The sequence below is a fragment of the Anabas testudineus genome, chromosome 10 (assembly GCF_900324465.2).
Source record: "Anabas testudineus chromosome 10, fAnaTes1.2, whole genome shotgun sequence".
Lineage (NCBI taxonomy): Eukaryota > Metazoa > Chordata > Actinopteri > Anabantiformes > Anabantidae > Anabas > Anabas testudineus.
Window position 1 is genome coordinate 4709086 of NC_046619.1, and position 22851 is coordinate 4731936.

The 22851-nt window shown below is 39.3% G+C and overlaps 1 protein-coding gene across 1 annotated transcript in view; it reads left to right on the forward strand.

Moving 5' to 3' along the window:
* The window catches only part of il1rapl2 (interleukin 1 receptor accessory protein-like 2), a 289838-nt gene that overhangs the window by 169305 nt on the left and 97682 nt on the right, over positions 1 to 22851 (forward strand). Inside the window, exons 5-6 of the mRNA XM_026357087.1 lie at positions 17566 to 17752; positions 18006 to 18159. Of these exons, the coding sequence (XP_026212872.1) occupies positions 17566 to 17752; positions 18006 to 18159 (341 nt within the window). The remainder of the gene's footprint in view (positions 1 to 17565; positions 17753 to 18005; positions 18160 to 22851) is intronic.

A 22851-nucleotide genomic window follows, 5' to 3' on the forward strand; every position in this document is an offset into this window, starting at 1 on the left:
CCGAGTCATTCCACCATATTTACAATAGATGACACACAACCACTCTGCAAGAAGCAAATTATATCTGTACATGAACTGCAGTCCAGTTAGTGGAAATTACTCTTAAATCAAGCTAAAGGTAAAGCACAACACAGTAAAATTATTACAATAAACTGTGCTTTATAATATTTCATTACACAGTTTTCCTGTGCAAGAGTTTATCTCTGAATACAGTGGTATTAAGTTGGCTTGTTTACATGTCTGGTTGTCTGACCACTTATCTTAACAAACTTTGTTGTTATGATGTTGTTGTGTTCTCTGATCTAAGCAATTACCTTGATCAATATATTGTCCAGCTAATAATCATTTTGGAGGAGTGAGTCAGACCAGTGTTGCAATAAACTGTAATTATTCTCTAACCATAGGGTCGCGCACTAGAAGAGCAGCTCTCTTCCTGCTGTGTGCCTCAAATCACCATCTCCTATCTCCACTTGATCCTGTTCATCATCCTCCTCTGCATCTGACACCTTCACTGCTGTCACTGTCTCCTGTTTATTTCCCTTTGCCACTCTCCCCCCATCACCTTCTCCCACCTACTCATTTTTGCTCCTACACCTAATCTGCTCTCCCTAAATCTCACAAGCTGCCTCTGTCCTCTGCACCTCTTTCTCCTCCACCTCCTGCTTTTCTTCTCTCTCTGCACACTGCTCCTGCTCCGTCATCCTCCCCCTTCTTTCTTTCTCTCTTCCACTCCTCCCTGTCTGCACCTGATTTTCTCTGTCTTTACCCCCTTCATCATCCTTCCCCACATCCACCCCCTCCTCTGCTCTCCTCCCACCTCCTTTTCCTGCCAGAGCCTGACACCTATCCTCCTTAATAAGCTTTCTCTCTCCCTCTTTCTCTCTCTCTTTCTGCCTTTCTCTTGCTCTCTCAGCATGACAACCTAATTAGGGCTTGGTGTCTGTCATTGTCTCAGGGCCTCTTATTAACACACACACACACACACACACACACACACACACACACACACACACACACACACACACACACACACACACACACACCTCCTATCCAAGTGTGAACCTACCAACTGCATTCTATTATATTACTATTGGGTTGTTTCTACAGTAGAATGTGGTCCAATGCACAAGGAGAGTAAATCTGCTGTTGCTGTTGCAAAGAAACCATCAAAAGATCCTCTTTATATGTGCCCACTGCTGGAGCCTTTGCCACCCATGCTGCTTACACATCATTGTAAATGATTTACCTTGGTAACTGTCATCGTAAGTGAATTACAGAAAAACAATGTAAGGAACAGACACAAAGGATATATTGGACAGTGAAACAACAACCTCGGGATGGCCAAGGAGGCTGTTGTCTGTCTCATTATATCACTGTTTCACTATAGATCAGTTTCCAAAAAACATCTTTGTGAGTTTTGCTCACTTGCAGGAGGTAGGAAATAAACCAGAAAGAGTGAGGGCTAATACAGAGATAAAAAGAGAAATAGTTTTTGTGCCATGAACTGCAGACATCACAAAGTAATGCATGGCAAAGATTCAGCATCCCGAGAAGAAAACCTTCCTGTCAGCTTCAGAGTGTATAATTAGCCATTAGCATCTAGTGATCCTGTCAGAGTCCAGGATTTTAATAATGTGGTAGTTGTACACAGAAACTGGTGACAAAGAAACCTCTGTTTCAAGGTAAGACAGCCTCACATTGTTACTGTGTTTTTATTGCTATTTAATGAATAGTGCAACAGTTTGTCAAACTCTGTGATCACTACTTCGGTGAGTTCTTTGATGTGCATTTGGAGTTTTTGGTGTGGGGACTCAGTGACGGCTGATAGCAGGGAACAGCAGCAACTTTGATGCTGTTGGATGTAGAATGCATTACATCAGTATTCCTTTCAGAGAAAATGGTCAGAGTCAGCTTTGCACAGTCACTCTTCATGATCATTCATGTGTGCTAAAAATGGGATCAAATCTTTGTTTAGACACATTTTGGTTTTGTTTGAATACACTGCAATTAGTGTGGTTTTCCACTGCAAGCATCTTATTCATATTTCTGATATACGTTGACAAATATTTTCCGAAATATATTGTTCTGTTAAGGGCACTTGTGTCTTAACCCATGCTGCCTGTTGATAGCGTTTCTCTCTCGTTCTCTACTACTCTAGTAGCCCAGATAAATCATGTTATTATGTTGTTCATATCTACTTTTTAACATCGATTACAAGTAATGAAATCTTTCACTGTTTTACAGTTTTTTCTTAATTAACCTGAAAGTTGGTACATTTTATTTCAATGTTCAATATCAGTGTATTTGAGAATTCTCATTTGTGTTAGTTGTCAACATATCCTCATCATGTTAACAGAATAATCAGTATATGGTGATAATGGGGTGGGGGAGGATTATGCAAGCGCAGGTCTGAAAGTCAGAATGACATAAGCATGACTATGAGCTGATTGGGTTGCGAAAGGATGAATAAGGATTATTAGTAAGAGATGGTCTATTTGAAAGAAAGTTTTTTTTTCTCCGCAAGCAGAATTGATTCAATAGATCTAGTAGGGAATCCAAGGAGAGAGTAATTGTAAAAAAAATGATGGTTGCATTTAGACACTAACAACACTTAGTTAAGGTTAAGAGATAAGGATTCGAATAGGAAAATCAAAAACCCTCATGTCTTCTGTGCAACTGTGGAAAGGATAACTAACAAAATAATTGTAGTGAGCTTACATATTTTTTAAATTAAGATCGGAAATATCAGATTCATTTCTTTTATGTCAAACCATGGACCGGGACCACCACTGGCGCTATGGTAGATTGTCTATATCACGTTGGTATCAGTGCTCACACTTAATTTATCTACCTGCTGTTTTGAATCCTTGCTGACCAACTTTTTACATAAAGGTTTTTGCATTTATTTGGAAATGGATACACTAAATATAGAAAACCAGTTTGCACTCTTCAATATCAAATAATGAGCTTGCAAACTTCTAACAAGAACCAGCAGAACTCGAACAGGTTGAAGCAGTTTTTAGCTCCTATGCGGCGCAAAGCTAGATCTGACTTCCTGATGAGCTTAAATGTGGCCCAGCCCTACCCACTTTTAAATCTAATTACTAAACTCTAATAATGTTTTTCTGTGACTTTGATTAATTGGTTTCTTCCCTGTTCTTTTTTTTTCTTCTGCTGTCACAACTCATTACCACACCATTCACATCACTATAACTGTGTTTTTGGTTCAATATAATCTTGATTTAATTGTTTATATGAATTTTTAATTCTGTCTTTGCTGGTTTTATTGTGATTTTTATTGTTTGTTGTTAATGATTTCATTTCTAATGCTTTTGATTGCCTATGTAAAGCCTTTCTGTTTGAGATGTGCTTGATGAATGAAGGCTTCTTCTTTAGCTGTATGTAAACTATTATGGCACTATAGCCACATGCTGCATGCCTATATTTGCTTGTTTGAAAATGGGAAGCTACTGTATATTACTCTTCATACCCTGCTGTGCATTCACTTACCTCTTCCTCATGCATCCCTCTTTTCATCTGTAGCCCTCCATCTACTTGCCAATCTCTACAGCCATGCTTTATTTTTCATCCATATCCATTCATCTCCATTCATGCTATGTCAGTGGGGAAACATTTGTGTGTGAGGGTGATGATGATGTCTCATGACTTTTCAAGGGACTTTTTGTGTACATTTCTATTTCTATATCTTAGTTTCTTTTGTGACTTATTTAAAATGACTTTGGTGCTCTCTGGCTTCCCTCGTAGTTAAGTATTTGTGCATTAATTCCAATTAATGTATTGTTTCAGGCTCTGCAATGTGTGCTACTAAAGCAAGACCCAAGAGACACAGCTGCATAATGTGAATGAGGGGCTTGCTGGTTGTGAAAATATCTTGTTGGATGTTGAATGGTCCTAGTCCTCTCTTTGCTATTGTGTCCAGATACTCTTGGTTGGCATAGTGTGACAGGCTCCTCACGAGTTTATCCATTGCGAGTCACAAAACAAATGCTATAAAGGAAAACAATTGAGAATCTCATCTTCTCTGGTGTGAAAAATCTAAGTTGAATTCTTAAATAGGCAAGATAGGCCTCTGTTGGCCCATAGCAAGATGATTGCCATTCACATACTGAATCTTTTCATGACCTCTACAAAGAGCCCCAGGCTTCTTTAATTCATGCAGTATGCCCTGGGTCAGTGTGCCCCAAGCTTTGTAGCTGCTGGCAAATTATATGTCCTATTCTCTCTGAGGTCACACACAAACCCCTGTAGCACTCAGGCATGCTCAGTCTCGGCCTTTACTATGTTGTAATGAAGGATATCGGTCTGAATATAAGACTAATAGGATGTTACCGCTTTCGCTTTGGTGAATGTCACTACTGTATAGTTTAGAGCTGTCCAAAATAACACGTTTAATCTGTTTCTAGATGTCTCATTTCTAGACAGAGTTTTTATTTTTGCTATGTTGAGTCACTGCCCATATTGCCTAGCAATTCAGATTTGGTGCAACTGCTTCTCCATTCTGGAGGAACAATCGACCAGTCATATTTTTGTACAAAAATGTGAACACTGCCTTAGTATGGCTGACTAGCTACCTAGGTACGTGACTGCAAAGAAAGTGACAAAAAATGCCACAAAATGGCAACAAATATGGAAAAAGTGTGTTTTAAGTGGACTTACAGAAATAATAAATCTTATCTGCAAATTTCTTCCATCTTTAGATGACATAAGACATAAAGTTCTGCTCTGATATGGCTACATATTTAAGTACAATATGTGTAGGCTCTGGTTATCCCAAAAAATGCTCTTTAGTGGCAACTAGAAGTGCTTGAACAGCTTTTTTTGGACGGTGGATAATGAATATGTCCGCAGCAAAAATGTAATTTTAGTTGGAAAAAAAAATGTTCAGTGGATAGAGTCGACTAATTAGTTTGGCTAAAACAAAGGAAATTAAGACACTTTCAAAACTAATATGATTAACTGTTTGGTTTTGCAGCTGACAGTGTATTTTTGGTTATTTATTTATTGGCAATGTGGTTAAAATCTATATTTCTATAAATGTGTGGCAAGTGAAAACAATAGATATACAAATGTTACTGGTAAGAACTCCAATATATGACAGTTTGCATTAGTAGTGAAGGTGCCTGCATTTGCATTGCAACACCCAGAAACCTATAAAAGTGGAGGACAGATGACAAGAACAGAGTAGGCTCCGATATGGGTTTGATTTCGTTTAAATAATCATCCAGTGGAATTATTTATTGACTTGTTTTAAAACCCCTTTGGTTTGTTCCTAATTGTGGAATCTTTATTTCATAGATTGCAGGTATCTGTTTATTGCCCGTTGATCTTTAAAACACTGCAGATCCCCTTTGTCTATTAGAGTGTGTAGGTTTGTATGAGCTAGAAAGGGGGTACAACCTGGAGGCACTGTTACAAAACCAAAGGTGAACAAGCGTTAATGGTGGAGTGACATTCCTTCTCAGGAGAAAATAACTGGAAAATAACATTGTCTGAGATGTGTGGTACACAGAAAGAGAGATGTGCACAGGGAAAATTAGAGAGAAGTGAAAGCAGAAGAGAAAAAGGAGAGGGTAAAAAGAGAGTCAAGGAGAAAGTAGCTAAATTGTTGGGGAGATAAGATAAATGTTTGCATAGAAAAACAGGAACCTGACAGAGAGAAGTAGAGAAAAGCAGAGGGAAAGATAAAGAGGAAGTTCCATGAATGAGTGAAGGAGAAATGATAATAAGAAATCCATTTTCTCTACAAGGATAGGTCTTAGTAGGGGGAGAGGGGATGCTGTGACTCCCCAAGACCCTATATACACCCATCTGATTAGGACACCTGTACACACACACACACACACACACACATACACACACACACACACTCACACTCAGACACACACTCACATCACTTAGAAAGAAATTGATACACCAGTGAGAGGTCTTTTCGAGACTGCAGCTCTGTGGGAAAGACAGTGGGAAAGCAAACCTCCGTCTTGCATCACTTCACTTTTTATGAGAGCTGGGCAAAAAAAGGAATCAGAAAGCAGATGGAGACACACACAAACACACACACACGCAGAAAAGGATGAAGAATGAGAAAAACAGAGGACAAAGTGATAGAAGGACTCTGAGAGAACAAAATAATGAGTGTTAGGTAGTGAACAAGGAAGAGATGAGAGATTTCATGCCTCTGGCTTTGCCCGTTCTTCACTTCAACACATCGCACTAGATGAAAATGTAACATGTTCTCTGTGTGGGAAAATGACTGACTAGCTGGCTGAAAAGCTAGTCTGGCCTTCGGGACAGTGTGTTTGTGAATTGGTTGTCTGGCCGAATGCGTGGGTGTGTGGTTGATTCATTTGGTGACATCTTGGCAGAACAATTGGCTTGGTAGGGTTGGTGGCTGCTTGGTCTGTAGGCAGGTTGGCAGGCACATTGGCTTTCTGGCTTGTTGGTTGTTGACAGGGTGGATGATTGACTATATGATGATGGTCTAGCATTTGACTGGCTGATGGACTGGATGATGTGCCTAAGCAACACAGCTGTATTTATGAATTCGGTTTACTAGTACTACAACTACTACTACTTTACTACTCTGGCTCATCATTAGGTTAGTGTCAAATGTCTTCCAGGGCAAAAAATGTTTGGGGCGGGAGTAGCTCAGGTGGTAGAGCAGTCGTCTACGAACGATGCTATTTGGTTATTGGGAACACAAAATAAACTGCAATGTGTATACTGAAATACATGCATCATTATTCAGTCACACTGTATCAGTAGTTTTCCTGCAGATGTGTACATTTACTGTACCTCTCCCTTATTCGCTATCTGCTATTCCCCTGTGGTATTTCTAGCGAGCTGAACTTCATCTCTCTCTTTGGATTATATGATACATCTGCTCTCTTTGGACACTCACACAACACACACGTAGTTGTCACAAGGGTGTTTTCTAATGCCAGCCAAATGTTTAACCTTTCTCTTCATCAGATTAACAGACTTGGAGCAGGAGATAAAGACAGAAAGTCTTTATTTTAGAGGAAAAGACAAGGAGATGAAAAAAGAAAATGGAAGAGAAACAGACACTGGCTGTAGGAGAAGTAAATAGAGAGGAGGAGAGCAAAGTGGGAGCAAAGAAGGGGAGTGAACGGCCATTTGAAGTAACTTTGGCAGTCCTCTATAGCTTGGCATTCATTTAGTCGGTACTACACTCTTGCCAATGTGGGACAACATGTGCCATTGAGTGCCAACTTGAGCCAATGCCTGCTGCCCTGGCCAGTCTTTTGAAAAAAAAGGAGGCCTTGGTGTTGACACTTTGATGTTCAAGGGCTTTCAAGGTGCTGTGAAATATGATCTGACTTGTTGGAGATAGTGAGGTAAGGACTAAGATAGAAGATAATGTGTAAAAACCAGGAAACCAGTGCACAAGAGTGGTTGAGTGTTGGTACCATTGTTGCAAATGATGATGATGATGATGCAAAAAAACTTTAATAATTATTAAAAAACTTTAATAATGATGCCATGGTCCACCCAATAAAAATTACCTGAGAACTAGAAAATTACATTCTTTACACATTGAAGCGGGTAGCGATTAGATGAATAAGTAGGTCAAGGTAATTTTGAGGACACAGAATTCAGTAACTTGTTCATAACTGAGGTTTTACACAGACAGAGAGTTTAGATATTGGGCATTTACTCATTCACACAGGTGTAATGCTAGTTACCAAGTACCAAGCCAATTAATTATGTCAGATGACTAATACCAGACATGTGTGGATGCAAATTTTTTATAACAATCTCTACCTAAAACCCCACTTAGCAAACACTCTAGGACTCTTTGAAGAACTTTGTGACATTTCTCAATTTCTAACATATCTGTGCAAGGCAATTACTGTATAGGTTAGCATATAAAATAAAGTGGGGGGGGGGTATTGTTAGGCTAAGGTTAAGGTTCTGTAAAGTCTAACACCTTCATTAATGTTGGAGAGATATTGTGGGTGTGGTAAAAGAACAGCGTGTGTCCCATCACGCTGTAGGTAGGCTGTGTGGTAACTCCATCTACATTAAGTTCCATAAAACTTGGATGCACTACATGCCCATCCACTGGCCAAATCTCCTTACCATTTCTTTCTTTCTGCCTAACTACTTAAAAGAAACTTCCTGACTTGGCACTGGACAGCAAAGTCCTAAGGAAAAAGAAAAGTCCTGAATCATCCAATATGAACTTAATTCCTGGTGATATTGGGCTGATTTATTGTGCTTTCGCTATATTAATATCACAGAATGCAGACATCTGTGCGCATCAACCCTTTGGCAAACACCGTATGAGCTTACAACACCTGCAACACTGTCAACATTAAATCTGCCATGTTGCTCAGTCTAGTGTATTTAATAGTAATGAAAATGCAACAACGGCAAGCAGAAGAAAAGGCAAGACTCCAGACAGCCTCATGGTCAGCAAGCTGCTCATTTCATTATTCTTCATATGCAAACAGCAGGCAACACCATTAAAGTGATCCTATTAGCTATAGAGCTGTATGCATCATCTTGTCCTGATACTTAGAGTTTATCAGTCATTTAACCATAGATTTACACAAAGGACACCAGGTGAAGGCAACATACAGTTGTAGCAGGTGTAATAAAAAATCAGTAGTGTTCTGGGTTTCTAAGTCTAGTGAGAGTCTTGAGAGAAGGAGTCTGGTTTCATTAAAACATTCACAAGGCCTGGCATGTGGTCCTAAGTTATGAGTTGCTAAGTTTTGTGACTATCAAGAAGTATAAAAACTGTATTTACTGTATCTAAATTGATATTTATCTGAGTTTATTTAACAATTATCTCTATTTAATAAAGAGAATTAATATGAATGGAATGATGATTTTGTGAAACAGCATTTACTTTTGAGATACGTGTGTCAAAGTCTTTTTCAGCTCCTCTGAGGAAATCTACTACTATACGGTCTGCTTAGGGTAAATACATTCAGTGCTGCAATCACAGCTCTCAGTAGTATCACTCTGGCCAGGTGACTTCAGACGCTCCTAGTCTCACCTCACATATACTAACTTTCATACTTCATAACAAGCTACAAGCTACACTCCCAAACTATTTTTGTATATCCTCCCTAATAACCTGCACAAATATGTAAAAGCTATTGCTTATCAGGCGTAACACATCCTGGGTTTGCCAACCTTACACATAAAATATAAAATATTACCACTCAAGCACATGCATGAATCTGCTCATTTTACAGTGCACTGACACTTCCTAAAGTGGAATAGAGCACACAACACACACCCACACACAGTCCTACCTGACAAACACATATACAAATTGGCAAGAGCATGCTGCACAGTACAAACACTGATACAACACTGATAGAAGAAAGCAACAACAAAAAAAAAAAACTTATGTGCCAGAAAGTTGACACAGACTAGCGTATCTCTCTGAGAGTGTGTGTGCGAGTGCTCTTTGTACGCATGTGTATTCTGTTAAGTAGCTTTCATTTTCAAAAAGAGTGCAATTATTTTTTAATGACGTTCCAGTGCATTTTGATGCAGTTCAGCCAGACTTATAAAAGACCTAAGGACATTTGTAATTATTGTAAAATGACTAACAGTTGCTATCAGTGAATGAATGGTTCCAGTAGCAGAAGTAATAGTAAATCCATTAGAAAGTGATTTTTAATATCATTAAAATTTCTATGATAAAAGAATACTCATTGCTGCCATTTGGTATGAATGATTAAATTAAACATAGTACATAGCCATCCACAAGCAGAATTAAAAACCTTATAAATGTGACTTATGCAGCTTGTTGTGGATTAATTCATGCACAGAAATGTGTATTTGCTTGTGTGTATGTGTGTGAATGTCTCAGCATGTGCAGGTGTCCGCGCTCTCTCGCTCACTGCCTGTTAGTTAGATTGATAGTCAAATTAATCTGCAGCTCCGACCAGGTATAAACATGCTGCCTGCTGGCCAGGATACATCCCCGTCTATTAGCGCTATAATTCAGCGCACCCTCCAGCAGCCTGCCCTGATCATAGGAGGGTAATTGCAGGGAGGGTGAACTTGATTTATTGATGGGAGTATATGGTGGATTACAGGTTGATTTGGAGATGAAATTATGGCTCATTTTGCATTTTAGGTAATTGGAATTTTTGGAAAGAGCTGTCTGCAGCATGTGCAAACACAAACACACAAACTACACAAATATGAAATATTAGCAGTCAGCCAAAGTGCCAACTGCTTACAGTTGTAGCAGTGATGCTGCCTTGCTTGAGGAGACTTTGGAAGACACAGCAGACACTGTTACAGATGTAATCCTTTCAAATAAGGATCTGTATCTAATGAAAAAAGATATGATACCCTCAGTACTTAAGCTGTCTCTGTGTCAGTTTGATGACCTCCAATAGTACTTTCAACTCCTCCTACAAGATTGGAGGACTACCCAAGTGTTGTAATTTAAGCTAATGTAATTTTGCAACATGTATTTTCAAGTTGTTTTAGTTTGTGGTCTTTTTTCATCTGACTGTCTTACCAATTGAACAGACATATGCTATTGCTCACACCTGGCGTCTGTTTCAGCATGGCCTCACTTGCACATAGGGAGGCACACGCATATACAGTAAGGGTAAAATGTTTTATTCATTGCTTGTTACAATGCTTGTTGCCATGTTACAAAATAACAAGCCACATGCAGAGGACAACACACAGTCAAAAGCTGCATGTGTATATGTGTGTGTGTGTGTGTATCAGACTTACCAATAACATAAGCGTTATGACTGTCAGCTATTCACCTCAGGCACAGAAAGGCAGCCACAAATCTTTCCTCTCACCTTTTAAAGTTTTTTTCCACCTCATTCTTTTCTAGGAGAACAGGGTGCAGCTTAACTGGACACATTTTGTTGGTGTTAAATTGTCAAATAAGGCCTTTTTTAAGGCACAGCTGTTACAAAAGTCTGGGCCAGAGCAGCAAAAGACACATTTGGAAAACCATTGTGAGAATTTATCACCACTACGTACACAGCTATAAACAATCAGCAAACATGGGGTGTTTGGACATACAGTTGTCATTTGCTTTACAGTGTAAGAATAAGGTTCAAAGACTACAGGCTAGCCTTGCTAGTGTTCTCTTCTCTAGCATCAGATACCCTGTGCAATCTTCCATCAAGCCTTTTCATCATTCTTTGTTAAAAAGCCTAGTTTCTCTCTCTGCTTCAGCTCACACCGTCACACTCCTTCTCACCTGGTCACACCCCTGTTACTCTGTTGCCTAGCTCCACTTCCTGCTCTGACCATGTGTGGACTCATTAACTCTCCACGCTCCTCTGTCACTAATCAGCCAGATCTGTTGCATCTGTGTCCTTCCCTTTATAAGCAGCAGTACAGCCCTCACACTTGGCCAGATTCTGCCACTTTGTCCCTGAAGCCATGCGTCAGCCAATTTGCTACCTGAAAACCTGACTACTCACCTGACCTTTGATTCTCTGCCTGGACCTAAACCTAGCAGAGAATCAATACTTGTAACTCTCCTCTCTGAAACCCTCCCTATCTGACCTTTTTCTAGTCTACTTAGACTCCCTTGTTGGGTTTCTTACCTTGTTCTTGATCTCCTGCACATGTGCCCACCTCTTTCCTGTCTCCACGCCTGTACCAAAACAGCCTCACCTGTTCTGGACTCCGTTACTCAGACTCCCCTGCTCTCCAGACTCATCCCTGCAGTTCTTGTTTTCTGTTTTCCCTCTTTCCCACCTGAGCCTCTAAAAATAAACCTTTTAGCCAATCATAGCTTTGTCATGTCCTCCTTATCAAGTGGTACCAACCTTACACAGTGTTTAACTCTGCCTAATAAGCCTAATCAAGCAGCCTTTGCTCTTTCAACTGAGTGAACTTGCAGACTGGCGACACCTTTATTTGTGTGGATAGAATAAGATTATCAGCACTTATCTCTTAATTCTAGAGTGAGGCTTTATATTTCCTACAGACAGTGACAGGTCTATATTCAGTACATTTGCTGAAAGCAGATTAGACTGCAAATAACATGGATATATGTCCTATAAATGATCTCTTCAAACACAAGTGCTGTTAACAGTTCTGTATGCTTAGAAAGTGTGCACATCTCATGAGAATGAAGTAAGCTAAAGCTATGATTTTTTAAATGTGAGAATCTAAAGATGAACCATGCATACTATCCCTGCTCTATTTTGTAGGACGGTCTTAACTCAGCATTCAGCATTTCAAGATCTTTGCTCATTTTCCTGGTTCTTGCAGCCATTTTCCTGTCTGCTTAATAAAGTCCTGTGCCACATAAATGTCCTCCTCTTTCCTCTTGACAGATATTCATATTAGCAACTAGCTTCAGGGTTGAGATGTTCCTTAGCAGCTTTTATCCTCAGGGGGGATTTAGTATTATTTTTTTGTGTAAATCTGTAGGAAACATAGTTCTAAGATATTTCTTTGAATTTCAACTCTGGGATGAACTCTTAGAAAACTTATGAATCTTGAATACAGAGAAGATTATAATAAACATTCTGTGCTTCTGCAAGTGTACATGCATGTGTTTCATATCCTACAGCTTACCCTCCACTGTTGTCTCGTAGGAGTTTAACATTTTTGGAAATAAACATATTTGTCTTCATTTATAGTTAGAGGAGAAGATTGATATGACTCACTTTCGAAGTAAACACACAACTAAAAGACAGTGTAGAAACTTGAGGCAGATCCTGTCACCCTGTTTCAACTTCAGGGATCATTGCTCCAAACTTTAACTTCAGCTTTCAACTTTATCTTTATCGAAGGACAGTTATTTTGTATATATACTTTAGATCATAACATATACATGAAACAAACATACAGACCACACTCCATTCAGCTCACAAAGTATGTGCTGCAATATTATGACAACCAATAATACAATTAAGATCAGTCAATCAACTACTCAAGATCTCCCTATCACAATGGAGTGTTAAACTGATCCATGGCTAAGTGATCTTTCTGAGCAGTTAATAGTGTGACAACAATAAAAGAGATGAAAGTGTTCTTGATTCAGTCAGGGACTTTGAACTTCCCACAAGATAGGAAGAGCTCATGCTCCATACAGAGAATCAAAATGAAAAGCTAAGTCCAAGATGGCACAAACCTTTCAATCAGGCAGTTTAATGTCAGTCATCTGTGTGGTGCACCATATTCCTGTTGCCTATGGAGAGATTGCCAGAACAGATTTTTAAGGTTAAAACTTTTTTAGAGTGTCATGTAACAGACTCACAATGAGGGCATAGTCTGCAAACTGCTCAACACGTCTGTTATTGCAGCTTTTGCAATCACTAAACTGTAAGCCTGAAGTGCGTTAAAAGCAGATGAGAGACCTAAAAACAGTAGACAAAAATGTGGTACCTGGTCCTTCAATATGTTTCAAAATATGATTAGTGTAAGACCACTATTACCCTCTCTTTATGTATCACTGGAGAACTAACTATAGCCACTAGACATCAAAATATTGATGTCAAATATAATTTTGTTTCCTTTTTGACAGAACCTAGCAAGCCTAACGTAACAGACTAGATGAAGCCCTATGTGCTGTATATTTAGCATACAAACAAATGATACTAATGTCTGACTGCATATCACACGGAGGACACTAAAATCAAATAACAATGCTACTGTACTGTAAGTATACATCATTTGGAAAGGAAACTGGTCTATCGATTGCAAACATCTTTGATTTCCAAAGTTGAGCGAACTTCTTCTTAGAAAAAGCCAATTAGAGAAGTGTTCCAACTCTGTGAAAATAACTGTGTAATGTTTAAAACATCCAGGACATGTCTGGGATGATATGATTCAATTTTACTCTTTGGTTTACTGTCTTGCATTCTGCTCTGCCTGCTTCTGCTTTCATTTGTGATTTCCTATAGAATATTCTTCAGCATTTCTCAAACAAAGGCTGTGAACATGACCATATCAAATATAGTCAGCATTTTTGTATGCTTAATTTACCTTACAGGTAATTGTCAAAGAAAAAAAAGATCTTCCAACATCATGTTAACGCTATTATTCAAGATGTAAGAAACCTTTTTGTCCTTATAAGTACAACACAGAAGCAACATCTGTAGCTCTAGAATGTGCTTAGACACTGTAGTGTCTTGAACGTCAGGCCCATTTTTCTAACTGAAGCATTTACAAATATTCCACACAGCACCAGATATGAATACACACCCACACACAGACATACAATTTGCATTAGCAAGTAGTGCACAGCATGCACTAAATGCTTCTGACACAGCATTTGCATTGCGGTCTAATTGAATCGTCATGTTTATAGTGAGATATGCATAATACGTTCTTTACATAGATGCTGTTTCTACCATTTAGTGTTTGGCTCCAGGTTTCTCTGTTGGACAGGCAGAGATGGGGGGTGGCAGGCTGACAAAGGTTTATACAACCGTAAAAGGGAGGAAAAGGGAGGAAGGAAGGACACAGCAGAAAGGGGACAAGATAAAGCTGTTTCTTGTTTTTTCAGTTCATTTTGATTAAATGTGCTTTACAGGCATCATTATACAGAACAACATCATCAAAGCAACCAAATAAAAGAACATTTCAACATCAAATTCCTTCCGCTTTCTGTTTTGAAAGTGTTTTGCCTTTCTGAGGGAGGGTTGAGATTTCTTTCAATGTAAATATTTAACCACCAGGATCAGTAGTGAGTATGGTTAACATGAGCTACGTGTATAATACAAAATCACTTGCCAATATACACAGTATAATCTGCATTACTTACCAGCAGAGATGGGACAAAATCTTGGAAATTCTTGTGAACCTGTCTACAGGGTTCAGGATTCCATGTTCAGGGACACTTCGATGTGACCAGGATCAGGGAGTTGAACCACTGGTTAACCAGAAATGTTCATTTTAGAAAACAAGTTAGATCCACATCTGACATGATTTCATATGTCTTTGTTTTACCGTTTTTTTTCAATCAATCCAGATTTTCTTTATGAGAATAACTAGTAATATTAGTTAGCATTACTAGCATTAGTAATTAGTAGCATACAACTAGTGGTTTAAGAAATGAATGAAGTTGATTGAATAAAGGTTTTAGTTTCGTTAAGTTTAGTTGATTTCATTTATTTATTGTACTGAAAAAACTGTGTTGTAATAGTCTTTGTTCACATCAATGCTGGCTGAAATGTGGAGCCTTGAAAACTAAATAAATGTATAGGGTTTGTGTAAGGCTGGATGATGTGCGTAAGACAGATAGAGACAGAGTGAGACTCACAGGAGCATATGGAGAAGTGTAACTGAATTACTGGAGGAGAAAACAAGATGCTGCAAGCTGAGGATGGATTGGTGAGGAATAGACTGAGGGATAGATGGATAAAAGGCTTCTAGACCTCTAGTTCAAAGCTCAGTGGTCCCCTGAAAGAGAAACACACACATACACATACACCGCATTGATGGCATAAGTGGTTAGATGAGAGGTTGTGGTTAGGGGACAATGGGTGAGTCCAGTGTGTGTGCGTGGGAGAGACAGAAAGAGAGATCAATGCGGTCTTTTGTGTCTGGAGGTGAACTTGAAAGAACACACACACACAGCAAGGCCTGGATCCACCACACACACACAGTAACACCAACAATCACCTTGAGCAAATTTAAAGACTTCCAATCCAAAACGATGATGAAAACATTACATCACACACATCCAAAAGTTAGTTTTTGGATTTAATTTGATAATTTATCTCAAGGGCATACTGGTACGCGTGTAACATCATTATAGCAGAGTGTGATATGTGATATCTTACTGACATAGCTTGAAACTCAAACATAGTACTAATACAAATGGCCGCTCAGGTTTTCTCACTACAGTCCATAGATTGTACCTGTCTGTGAAGTGAATGCTTCAGGTCTGGTTTTGAACACTTGATCAAATTTGTATTTATCTAGCCCAATATCACACATCTCAAACTTGCCTGAAGGCACTTGTACAACATCTAGTATCCTAACTAAGTGATCCACAATGAGTAGAAAGTGCTTTCCTAAATAAAGTCAGTTTGCACTTCACTTGGCTTTGGAGGTGCTGTAGTTTGTGGGCTGTACAACACATTGAAATTCTAAATTTGCAGTGTATGTAGCATGCTGTGGAGCTGCTTGGGTGCACCGAGGAAGGGGCTGGTTGAATGCTGTAATCAATGGCTTGTGGTCTGTTTCAGCTGTAATCTCCCCCCTGCTGTACAAGTAATAGTGAAATGTCTGACAAGAAAAATCTTTGCTCAGGCGTTCCTCTCTATTTGAGCAGAGTTCTGTTCGGGGAGAGAGCACAAGTGGCAGGAGCTCCTGGGTGACCTTCCAGCACCACTGTGTGATGTCTTGTTGCATTGTAGTGTCACAGAATCGGGTCTGCAGTTTTCAAGTTGTCTCCTCATCTGCTCAAACACCTCAGGATGTAGTCTCATTAACTTAGATAATCAACAATGTTGGTTAACTAATGGACTTCTTTTGCATCAGTGGGTTCAGCATGACCTGCACGACTCTCGCCTTCTCTGGGTTTGGTCTCAGTCCAGCAGTCAAAATAAAGTCTGACGTCTTTGGCAGTTTTGAGGCTCACTCTCTCAATCAGCCTGATGTCATGATATTGCATGATAATGCAAAAATGCAGTACGTGCCACACTATCTACGTGGGCAATGTGTAGCAGGATCTTTTGGGTCAGCTTCTCTGCCTGCCTGAGTACAACAGTGTTACTGATCCAATCAGACATTGCTTTAAACCCTGCAGTGTATATCTGTCATCTCTAATGCTCCTTAGATCTTAAAAGACAAGGAGATCTTATCTTAATAGACCTTAATTATTGGCATCTTACACTCATTAGAAGCGCCATGAAGTCTTAACTACATATACTAACTTACACAGAGGTCAGAAGTGACCACAGATCACAGTGTGATCACTTTCCTTTTGATTACACTTGGTAAGGCCAGAAAATACTGGTGTAAATAATGCAGTTAGTGGAGGAGGAGGATGATGGTGTTGATGATAATGATGATAATGACTGACCATTCTGGAAAATGTTTGTAGACAAAATAGCTTAAAAGGTAAAAAACACCTAACTCTATAAAATTATGTTTTGATTTTTTAGTGTTAGAAGTTCATAATTTCTTCGGGATGCCAATCCCTTCATCACTGTCAGTAAATCTGTGTGGTATTAGAGGGCCTGTAATTTCACCAGAATACCAACAACAGTGCCAAATGGTCAACCCGCTGCTTTTGCCATGAAAACAAGCTCTTACACTGCTTCACACTGAGTTCCAGTGTTGGGCAAATGCAGGGATGACTCATGTCACTGTTACCATTAGCTCTCAGATGGATAAATAAATCTGCTCCAAACAAGACTCAGACTCATTTGAGAGTGCTTGACTTACCTTAGAAATACAGACTGCATATATCTATGTATTGTACGTGTGTATATATACTGGAGAATTTTTCACACTTACAACTGGAGGTTTTTCACTTTTAATGCACTTTAACAGTCCAGCACTGTCAGTAGAGGGACATGACATGATTGTTTGTAATCTCTTCAGGAACTCAACATACTGTATGAAAGTGTCCATGTCCATGACAGTGGAGGAAAGTGATGAAGGAAGATGCTACAGCACCAAAATCCGCCATCTGGAGAAAGCCGAGATAACCCACAGCAAAATGATCACGTGTCCTGATATAGAAGACTATATGGCTCCATACAAACAGCCACAGATGACCTGGTATAAGGTAAGACACTACACCGTTAGCATTCCCAGAGCTTAATGTGGTGAAGCCTTGTCAAGTCCTTTGGAGTATCACACAAAGATGAACAGGGGTGTCAGTCCACATCAGTATTTTGATGTTAAAAAAAAGTCACGCCAAAGGGAACATTTAGCATTTGTAGGAGATGTCAGAGGACCTACAAAGAGTCAGTCAGGGGAGTAACTATTCCTAAGTTTCCCTGTAGCTAATAGTAACTAAAGCTGTTCTCTCCTGTCAGGAGTGTGAACGGGTTGAATGGAGAAGTGCCATCACTGTGAACACCACACATGTCTGGATTCCTGAGGTGGAGGAGGGTGATGGGGGAAATTACACCTGCGAGTTACAGTATGGATCCAGACTGGTGCGGCGGACGACACAGCTCAAGGTCACAGGTAGGACGCAGTGCATGTATGAATGGATGTTCCTATGAAGAAAAACACAAGTTGTGTCAGAAATGCTGCACAATACACAACATGTGTAAAGAAAGTGAATTAACTTGGAGGTTTCTGCAAATAATTCCTTTACTGGTGAATGAAATGTGAATCAATCCAAAATGTGTTGAATAATTAAAGTGACACTTTGCTAAACTTTTGCAGAGAACAAATTAGCACCATACCACAGGCAGACAAAGGTGACTTGTAGTCCCTAGTCAGGCTGTTGTCAGCGTGCCATTCAGAAATTGAATGTGACAATTCAATACAGATACTGTAGACTGAAGTGCAATGGAATTGGTGAAGCAGATACTTTTGGATTTTGCAGCTGATAACTATGCAGTCAGTATAATTTGGTGATTTTTAGTAAACAATAACATAATATCTAGCTGTCTGTTGAAGGCAGACAAACTCTCATAAAATGTTATGGCTCTACAGAATGTACCTAGACATAGTGTAATTTATGCCAAAACATGTTAAATGTGCTACAAGAAATACTGTGTGACATCTGTCCGTGCGTGTGCATGCAGATGGACTGATAGAGGACTGGATGAATGAACAAATGAGGGATTTGATAGAGTACGTCAGTACAGGTTTTAAAGTGCCATGATAGATTTGAATGGGAGAGACTAAGAGGGGATGAAATCAACTGAGATACACTGAAAAAAAGCACAGAAAAGCACAGGTTGAGATAAAGTGCAGTGGAACAGAACAGGGTATGAAACTATAGAATCTGCCAGCGACTCTACAGATATTTAAACTGGAAGAGAGCCGCTGGAGGGCAGGCGCACACATGCAGTACATGTAAACAGTGACCAAATACGTTACATAGGTTTCATCTATCAACATTGATACATGTAACCTTTCTGATTTTACAGAACTTTATTGAAAACAGAAAGAAATATCTGAAATATTGAAACATGTGCGTTATATTTCTCAGCATGAGTTTGTGCAAAGTGACTATTGTCACAGAAACAGAGGATGGAAAAGCAGTGGCAGTAATATGTACACCTGCTTTTACTATTCAGTGGATCTCCCAGTGAGAGCATCCATTATTCTGACAGATGCCTGGGTTCAGCAATACATCATTCATCATTATTACAGCACTTTTAAAGTTTCATTTAATCCACTGTACACATCTGCCCTGTGTGACTGAGCACGCTCACATTACTGTCATCATTTTTTGTATGTCTGTTTGGTCAGTTTGGCTTATTCCTACAACATAGATTAGTTCAAGTGTCAGTGTTTTTGATTTAAATTAGACATGGCAGTAACATACGCACTTTACTGTTAGGAGTTTAAGCTCACTTCCATCTATATTGTTTGTGAGTGAGGGAGCACGGGTGTCTTTGATTATGTGCACATGCCTGCTTGTGTTTTGTTGTTGCTCACTGTACACTGCACATGTTGTGAGCAATGGTATCACACCGTGCTTATTTTCTACTATACACAAACTTTACTATGCTTCATTTCGGACACTGCTTGGAATTTGCACACACACATGAATACACACACGGACTGATGCTGTAGTCTGACATAATTCAACGTGTCATGATATGCTGCACATAGTGAAAGCGGCATGAACAGTATGCTGTTAGAGTATGCTGTTTTGCCTTCAGTGCTCCATATCTCTCAGTTGAAATTCCTGAACCAGAGTCGGGGCCTTTTTCCATCTTGCGCTTTGTGCTGTGATGCAGATGTGCAGCTACCTCTTGTTCAGTAGAGCTGATATGATCATGCATTGCTTCATTTGTCAAAGAATAATTCAGCACCACACTTCCCTGGTTCCCTTCATCTGCTCTCATGTGGAGGGAGCTAAGAGCGGAAAGGGAAAATCACAGCCCTTGTTATATTTTCTCACCATGCATTTTTGTGTACATACTGGTAAAGGAAATAGTTTCTCTTGATTCCTATGGTGAGTTACCACATGTCTTAAGTTGTGCTATAAGCATTGCTTAACACTATGATAATATATCATTCTTTTTCTCCTAAAAGAGAGATTTGCTGTATTACAAAGAGGAATACAGTAGCTTCACAAAGTATTCTGGCCCCTCCACCTTTCACATTTTATTGTGTTGTGGATTTAAAACTGATAACATTGTTGTCAATGTTTACAAAAGTGTTCTTTAAAGATACATCTTTGGCAGCAATTACAGTTGAGTTGAGTCTACAAGCTGCGTTCACCTGGTTTTGCTCAGTATATCCTATTCCTATTCTTCTTCCAAGCTTTATCAGATGGAAAGGGCATCTGTGAACTGTTCGGGTTTCTCTACAGATATTCTGTTGCGTTTAGGTCTGGGCATTGTTCGAGCCATTCTAAGACAGTCTGAGACTGAATACGCTTCCACATTGTGTTGCCTGTTCACCTCAGGTCATTGTTGTGCTGAAAGATGAATAATTACTTCAGTTTTAGATCTCGTACACTCCGGAGCACGTTTAATTGAAAAACTTTTATTTGGCTCTGTATTTAACTAAATTCATCCTCTCCTCAGCTCGTCCTGTCCCTGCCTCTGAGAAGCCCTCCCATAGCATGATGCCGCCACCACCATGCTTTCATGTGATGAGCAGTAACCTAGTGTTCATCCACATAATGGTTCCTAAAATCATCATCACGCCAGAGAATCTTTATCTTACCTTTGCAGAGGTCTTCTGAAACTCTGTTAAAGGGATAGTTGGGCTCTTTGTCGCCTACCTGACCAAGGTCTGTCTTGCTCGGTTAATCATTTTTGCTGTGCCGTCTGAAAAGTCCTGGTGGTTCCAATCTTCTTCCATTTCACAGGTATTGAGACCACTGTGCTCCTGGGAACACTCAAAACTTTAGAAAGGGTTTTATGTCCTTGGCCTGATCTGTGCCTCACTATTGTTTCATCACAGAGGTCTACAGAGGGTTCTCTTGACTTTATGGCTTAAGTTTTTCTTCTGACATGCAGTGTGAATTGTAAAATCTTCAATACACAGCTTTGTGCCTTTCTTAATTATGTTTGGTCAGTTCACTGAGCCACAGGTGGCATTCCATCAAACAGGATACATATGAAAACAATTTGCGAATGAGAAAGAGAGAAAGAGAACAACAGCAAAGGATCTGAAAACTTCTCTAAAAGATAAATTAGTTTTAAAATGTATATTGTGTAGCAAATATGTAGATTCCCCATCGGTAAAGTGAGCACAAGTAAATGGATCTTAACTTACGATCCATATACAATTCCTTCTGGGCTACAGAGAAATATTATCTGTTATAATTTTTTACTGTTCAGTCTATCAGAGTAAATGTTCACCTTTGGTAAGTACATCTTCATGTTGTTTTATATTGACCTACAGTACTTTATATTGACAATATTGTCCATATATATTATAACTATTATCAAGACTTAACAAAACAGTGACAAAACAATACAGATCCCACCTGACATAAAAAGTAGAGACAATAAACATCATCATCGAATAAACAAAGAAATAAGATATAAAGTAAAATGGAGGGCCAGTGCTATAGATGTCATTTTAATCACTGGACTAAAGTATAGTATACTGTAAGTTTGATTACGTTCCAAACAGTGTATATGTCTGGCATTCAGTCCATTTACACACCAAATTCAGACTTGCATCATGTCAAGCAAAAAGGAAAGGAAGAAGAACAGAAAGCATGATGGTGGGCTAAGCACCAAGCTGTTCAGTCAAAACTATCAGTGCTAGGGGTACTGAGAGACACTAGACACTGTGCATTTCATTACCAGAAATCTGAAAAGAAAGCTATAAAGTGGCTATCTGCACCTCTCAACATACCATCAGAACTTGGGGTGGGCTGGCAACATGCTTCACCACCAATGCTTGGTGATCATTTGTCTGCTACCTCAACATATTTAAAGGTCAACATGTCTTTTTGCTCTGTGTTTGGTTCTAAAATCATTGTCAACTGCAATAATACGTCTCACCTGCTCTAAAGTGAACTTTGTTAGAGGGAATACCAGTCTACTGAAAAGACACATTTTCATTCATATCTTTATATGTATAAATATAAATATTTCTTCGGTGGAAGACACAGCAGTTTTAAGCTGCTGCATCTGTACAGGTATGTATTGGTATGCATCATGTACGATAAGTACAAAAAAATATGCTGTGATTTAAGTTTATTTATGTAAGGAATTTTGTAGAGCCTGATTAAATTGCCAGACACCACATAAAGAATGTAAAATGTTATTTGACTAGAGGCGAATAGTGGAGGTAATGGTAGAGAAATATTGGTTTGGCAGATCAGCGTGGATCTGAGGAAGAGAGTCAGGTGAATAATGGGGTCAACAGTGAGTACTGCAAATCTGAACAAACTTGACTGACTTGGGAAACTGTATATGTTGGTGTGCTGTCTGTCCTGGGAAGTGACAGAGCGAGCACCAAAAACAGTGTAACAAAAAAATCACTGCTAATTCAACAGGCAAAAACCACAAAAGCAGTGGTGCTGAGGTCTGAGTTCCTAGGTGAGGTGGTCCAAGTAGCCAGTTTGAGCAGGTGAAAGTAATTACGATGATTTAGTGAAGCTAGAAACCTGAGACAAGGTGGGGAACAGGAAGACAAATAAAATACAAGCACAGGACAGGAAGTGAAAACTGGAATCATGACAAATTATGCAGTAACTGTAAGCTGCAATTAATACCACTAACA